A 7237-nucleotide genomic window follows, 5' to 3' on the forward strand; every position below is an offset into this window, starting at 1 on the left:
CATTGCTTTGAAGTTGATTGTGCTTGTGCTTTTGTCATGAAAGAAAGAAACAGCTGGTTGAGAAGTTCAGTGGTATGTTGCTAAATGACAATATCAATTTTGTGTCATCACTCTGTCCATGTTTTCTTAGACCTCACATGTTGTCCTTTACTACAAGATACAAGAGGTTGAGAAAAAGGCATATCACGATGGCCTAGAAGCACAAGTTGCAAATGACGCCGTTTCCAGAGACAAAGAGAAGGGGTCTGAAGATTACTATCTTAGCTTCACTCAACTCTTGACGGTAATCTTGTCCAGATGGTTAGTTTACATGTCTAGAATTTTAGACATGATAATTTGGAAAGGAGTTCTAACTTTTTTTTTCTTTCATTTACAGGGACCAGTTCCATATGATCTTTTAACCGGGTTGTAGTGATGCACTTCTATTTCATGCCATTCTATATTGTCCATTCTATAAAGAAGCAAGCAACCTAGGAGCATTTCCGAGTCATAAAGAAGCAAAGCAACTAGGAGCATTTTGCCTTCTTTTCTTTTGGGAGACCGAGGGAGGAGTACGCCAGCGTTGGTAGCGTGTGCGGCTGTACACCTGTGGCCGCCTTCTGTTCCGCGACGTGTGTTCCTCTGTACGCTTGCGAGTTGAGAAGACGGCGTCGCAATCCGGATTCAATACCCGTCGCTACGGCACCAGCCTTTTTCCCCAGCTGGATACGTATACAGTAGCACATATTTATGGATGGCAGTTGCGCATCGTTTTTTTCCTGGGATGGGAGATACTGACGGAGAATGCTTCTTCTGACTGATAAACAAGTCTGAACAGACGCCATTTTCCCCACTTGTGAAGCACGATCTTTTCCTGGGAGAAACTGACGGGGAATTTTTCAAGTCAAACAAGTTTGAAAGGATTTCGCAACTGATCTGATCCTGGTTGCTTTGTTTGACCATCGGACCCCTTTCCCCACCAACTTGCCTGGAGATCCGCAACCGCAACATGCGGCGCTTGCGTCCATGGTCAAATCTGGCGTTCCATCTGAGCAAAACTGATACTCTTGCATACTTATCTCCGTCATTCCTGCTGCTGCCCATCAAAACTCGTTCCATACCCTCGAAAAAACACATGCATGGCTCATCAACAGTTCAAATCCAAATCCCTCGAGAGATTGATCTTCCACACGGTTGTGTGTGTTAGAAGGGAAACATGTAACTGCCGTGTCAACTGCTAAAGTGCCACTCTTAAACCCTGGCGTCGACGTCAGTAGACCTGTCACTACATTATTCTACTTGCATAGTGCTCGTTTCATAAAAAGAAAAGAAAAATAAAATACCAAGTATATGGCTGATGCAACGACAATGACATAATATTGTATCAGTATCAGGGTATAGATTGACTTCCCCAAGTAACGAACAGCTAGCCAAGCTGCCAAACGGTAGGCCTAACCGAAGGCTTAACCTGCCACTTGGCAACCAGACAAAGATTCAATTAGCTTGGACTACTGGAATCCCGTTCCAAACCAGTTAAGACGATAGACATTAAGATACAATACACACGCGTGTACGGAGACGAACTGCCGCCAGATAAACCAGACGTGATTACAGGATGAGGCTGAGTCATGAACTCATGATCAACAAAAAGTACTTTCTGGTACAGTTGGGGCCGCTTCGGCGATCATGATCGATCTCTTGATCCCAAAGTAATGGACACTCCATATGCAATGATGGACATCAAGATCTATAAACCGGCAATGGAGCCTAAGCACGCGCCTAAATGTACTTTATGTTGTGAAACAGAGAAAAGAAATGTTGCCACTACAGTGCCAACACTCAGTTACCCCTAAATAAATAAATAATTTCCTTTCGAACGGTACTAATTTCGCGAGCCCGACAAAAAATTAAATATAACTATGGTCTTGTTCGAAACACAGTAATTTGGTAGCGACAGGAAAAAATGGTAGTGGAGAGGAAAAAAAACCTTGAAAACAATGTAACTTGGGGACATTATCTACCACAACGATCACATGACACCAAGAGCCAAAAGGCATTTTCCCGTTACAAGAAAGCTACATTTGAGCCATCTTGCAATTTGCTCATGTCATGCCATTGCCACCATGAGTGGAGGAGAGCGGCTGGTTTGTTTGCTAGCCAGTTGGTGCCCTCTCCACTTCAAAGGGGTCTTCAAAATGTCAACTTCTATAGCCATGGACCACGATCCCAAATAATTCTCAATTTCTCATGATTGAGACAGCCTAAGATATGTTTATCATCTCATTCCATTTAGTTGCAAATGGCTAAAATAAGCTGGAGATTCATGCCCTCTCTAACCATATGAATTATGACTTTTTCGCTCCACGCATAATGCTTGTAATCATTATGTTTTAGTGCAATGATCTGAGCATAGCTGAAATGGTTAGATTCGTTTTGCTGGAACCAATCCAACAGGTTTCAAATACTAGACTTGACATTGGTGCACATATTTTTCTGGATTTATTTCAGACTTTTCGGCGATGTTTGCTTAGTGGGAGGAAACGCTCACGTCGACTACGACGCGCATGTGGTGATTTCATTCATAGGGTAATTGTATGTGCGCGTATGAGCATATGTGATTGTACCGTGTTAAAAATGTTTTAGTGCAAAAGACATTTTTTTTTAAAAATAAATTTGTTTGTTGGGAAAACATAAACAACTTCAAGTTCAAGTTTGCGAAGGGTTACACAGGCAATTTAATTAGAGATGGTGAGTTCATTACTCTAGACTCTGGCTGTATATATCAAAATCGTATCAAAACATATCTTCTGCATTATGAAAAACAAGCAAATAAAGATCACGTTCTCTTCATTTCCATTATCCGCCAGTTGTATGCATGGTCTTGGGGGTTTAAAATAGTAAAGACACACTTGGCTTACTGACAGCAAGAATTGATTGACATAGCTTATTTTGAGGGTTTAGGGGGGAAGCACAACATGAAAAGTCCAGCTACGATCCTTCACTCCGCCGTTGCAACGAGATATTCTGCAATTGTCGTCGTGTTTATCACTGCTTTTTTTAGAAGACATGTAGGTGGTTGATGAAACATTAATACGAAATATTCTATAATCGACGTTGTGTTTAGCAATGCGTTTTTAGAAGTCACTTAGGTGGTTGATGAAACATAAATATATATGTTGAATCCTATATCCTAATTATATCATAAGCCCCGCGCAAACATGTTTGTCACGAAACAAAAAATTATGTCGACGCATACCCGACATGTACGATGAGAACATCATGTTTCAAGTTGTTTCCATGTAACAATTTTCATGCGATGGAAATATAGTTTTCGTACGATTAAATTATTTCCGCGTGAATACTTCGGTTTAATTTTCCAGGGTACTCTAGTCAGCTATGTGCTGTTAGATGATTAATTGTAGCCAGCTATTCTCACTTCATCAGAAAATAAATAGTCCAATCAGAAATGTGTTGGTGCCATGCTAGCACAATATGAGTACTTATTATTTGTACTCCTAAAAAAGAGTACATATTTACTGGTAGTATACTTAATTAAGAAGATTCCCATCCTCAGCTGAAGAAAAAAAGAAGAAGATTTCCATCCTAACCCACGATAAAAAAAAAAAAAAACACCCACCTGCCACCTCTCTGCCCATCTACATATACGCGACCCACGACGGCGTCTCCCACCTCCCACAACCGCTCCGCTACCTCCCCTTCTTGATTCTTGCCACTGTCCGGCTCTCCCGCCCGGCCCTCGCCATGGACGGCGCCGACAGCATGCGGTTCCAGCGGCAGGCGTCCTGCTCCTGCGCCCCCTCCATGTCCCGCGGCTACGTCCGCGGCGGCTTCGACCTCGACGACGACGACTTCGACGACGGGCACTTCGACAAGGCCGGCGCCGCCCTGCACGGGAGGGCGCCGCCCGCCGCTGCGTCGTCGCGCGGGTGCGGCACGAAGCTGAGGGGCCTGTGGCGGAAGATCGTCCGGGAGAAGAAGAGGATACTGCTCTGCTCCACCGGCTGCGTGCCCGTCGGGGGCTCGTCCGCGGCGGCGGCGCGGGAGCCATACGACGCGTACAGCTACGCGCAGAACTTCGACGACGGCGCGGCCTGGGTGGAGCCCGACAACCTCTCGCGCTCCTTCTCCGCGCGCTTCGCCGTCCCCTCCAGGGTCCTGCAGCGGGTCGCCGTGTAGACACACACACGACCCGCCGCCGGCGGCCGTGGCGGCGGCTGACCGTCGTTTCTTTTGTTTTCCTTCTCTGTTTCTTGTTTTCTCGTCTCTGTCTCAGTTTTGGAGTCGTCAACAACTGTGAAAAAGGAATGTTCTTTGCCCACCTGTAAATGGTAGCCCCTCGATCAATCCCAATATCATGATCAGCATCTGCAGCAATCTTTATCGATTTTGCCCCAAACCTTTATGAATCTTGCAGCAAGATGCAAGCAACTCACTCACATGTCTTGCAATGTTGAATCAGATATATACACTGTGATAATGATTTACTTAGTTCCAACTTCCAACATCTATCAAACATGTGAAAACCGTTGTTCCAAGAATCCAAGTGCAAATCTTACCGGAAAATGTTTATCCCTTTTATGCTCTCTCTTTACAGATTTATTAAACTGAACAATCTCATCCAATTCAAAGTGTGTGCGCAGCAATTAGATGTAAAGTGCAGATAACCTAGCTTGGTCAAACATGTTTCTTGGTGATTAGGCGAAGCGTCCGCACATGTGAAGTTGATTGGAGTCCTCCATGTTCCTCATTTTTCAATGCACCAGACGCTTGCAAAATTGACCACCAAAAGGATTTCACAAAGACGTGACAGCGAAATATCTGACCTTCTACAGAAAATTCACACACAACAACGACAATCTGGTGAAGCAAATTTCATTCCATTGACAAATTAATGGAACAAACTCGGTACATTTTTTTGCGAGAATTAGGACGGAGGATGGGGTTGGCATCACACGCCATTGTTGCCGACCTCATCTCTCTTTCGAAACGGAGAGTTCACAGTTAATCTGGATCTTTAAACGAAGAGGCAATCTTGTTGCCCATCTCCATCAAAGAAAAGGGCTGTTCTTTTCGTAGGTTCATCACTTTGGCACCGTGATATTTTTTGTCTGTTTGCAAGTGGATTATCGTGTACTACTTTCTCTGTAAACAAATATAAGATGTTTTAGAGACCTGTGTTAAGTCTCTAAAACGAACCTAAAATTCCTGAATCTAACAAATGGTTCTACAGCTGCATTTGGTACTGCGGCGGATCATGAATTCATCATAATCCAGTTCCGTTTGTTCCAAAGTTTTTTTTTCCTGTTTTAGCTGCTGCTTGCTCTTCCATTTTTGTCTACTTTTGTGACTAACTTTCTACACCAATTTTTTTACAAAAACACACACACTAAAAAATCATTCGACAATTCCCGCAAAAAAAGAAGAAGAAATCATTCGACAACAACCGCAAACTGAGCCTAATTGAAGCAAATAAATACTCTATATGACAATTGCACATGGAGATGATCCAGGTTTTAACTCCTAATAACGTTCATGAGGCCTACTGTCAGGTACACTGGATCTCCTCTGCGATCCATGCTCTGCTCTGGATCTCTCCAACAAAGATAATGCAACGACCGTGTACACTGAACAAGGAGCAACGGATGCGTGTACTTGGGTCATGATCCATTGCACACCAGGATATATACCACATTCTCCAGCATCGATCGACCTCATATACTAATACATTTCAGATACCAAGCCAGCTACAGTCCTCGAGTAAAATTCGTCTGTCGAGTGCCATGTACGATGCATCTGCAAGTACCCACCTTTGCTTGATGTGGAAGATCGTGCCGAGAAGACAATGTAAGCTCTGCAGGTTGCATACGTTGAACTGTTTTTAGCGTGAATTTTACTATGAGGTGTCGGGGTACATGCATGCATCTTATATTAAAAAAAAAGTTGCGAAGAGGGTTACCCAATACTGTTCGGCTAGGCGAGTTTAGCGCCTGTTCGGCAGCTCTCCACGGAGCGGAGCGCGCGGAGCGGCGTTTTATCAGCTCCGCAAATTAAAACTGAATTGCCACTCCGCTCCGGCGCGGAGCCGCGGAGCGGAGGGAATCCGAACGCGCCCTTAGACTTGGTTGTGATTGGGCACGTTTGAGAGTTTGACCCTTCACTTAGTTTCAACACCAAACATCTCTGGTCTTTGCCATGTCAAAATATTATGACCAGTGACATGGCGGTCGTTGTAGTTTTTTTCTTTCTCCGACAACCCAGTGGCCACAAAGGAGATTTTGTATATGAATATAAAGAGAAAATTAAAATAAATATGCCAGAAAGATAACTGTTGGTGTAATAATTTGCCTTCTTATGTTTTGGAGATTGTTGTCAAAAACAGTAAGGGAATGATGTGTTTGCTAGTGCACAAATAGTAACAGGTCCCTGAAGTCATGAGGAGTTTGGTACAAACTCCGAAGATAATCTCCTGCGTGGCAGCGAGGATTATCACTGAAGATTATGCTGTCAAGAGTGACCCCAATAATATGTTGACGCAAAGCAATTGGTTGGGTGTCTATCCGAAGGAATTGACTGCAGTCGAGAAGTTGAAGAAGAAATGAAGACGTACCATTTATTTCGTTCTTCTTCTTTCTCTTCATTGAGTCATAGGACCACCGCACTATTAAGAGGGATATAGTGTTTGAAACTTTGATTCTCTGATGCTAAAACCAATCCTATGTGAGTTGAGAGAAAAATCTCTTTGTATTTCGTGCAAATACTTGGCCAGCAAGATACTGTGTTCTTCTTCGCTGCGAGAGACATCTCTGACCGAAGAGTTAGCACTACTTATCTTACATTCTTAAGAAGTTGGTCCCAATTCTCTCAACATGCAAAGTGCCCACCTCAAGGTCCCCACTAAGGCCACACATTTAAGTCTCTCCCACTAAGCCATGCAAAGTCTGCCACATAAGCACACTTATAAATTACAAATATTTTTTGCATTAGTCTGTGCATGTAACGCTGCCATATCATACATGCATGTTAGTCATCCTTCATATTTTTGTTAAAAATGATATTTTTAACAGTAATTCACAAGTTTTATTCTATTTTTAGAGACTTTCTTTTATTAATTGTCAAGCTTATATATTTTTTCATTAGATTTAGTTATTTTTTAGCAACTATTTATGCATCTTTTAACAAAGTTACCACAACAACGCGCGGGGTATCATCTAGTACCTCAAGTAATGTTACTGTTGCT

General features: G+C 43.1%; 1 protein-coding gene across 1 annotated transcript; it reads left to right on the forward strand.

The window, feature by feature from the left end:
• The first annotated feature begins 3672 nt into the window (after window positions 1–3672).
• Window positions 3673–4444, forward strand: LOC109776312 (uncharacterized). The gene has a single exon (XM_020334955.4). The coding sequence runs from the start codon at window positions 3742–3744 to the stop codon at window positions 4174–4176; it is 435 nt and encodes a 144-aa protein (XP_020190544.1). The 5' UTR covers window positions 3673–3741; the 3' UTR covers window positions 4177–4444.
• Window positions 4445–7237: the final 2793 nt, after the last annotated feature.

This window comes from Aegilops tauschii, chromosome 3, assembly GCF_002575655.3.
Source record: "Aegilops tauschii subsp. strangulata cultivar AL8/78 chromosome 3, Aet v6.0, whole genome shotgun sequence".
In the NCBI taxonomy this organism is placed as follows: Eukaryota; Viridiplantae; Streptophyta; class Magnoliopsida; order Poales; family Poaceae; genus Aegilops; species Aegilops tauschii.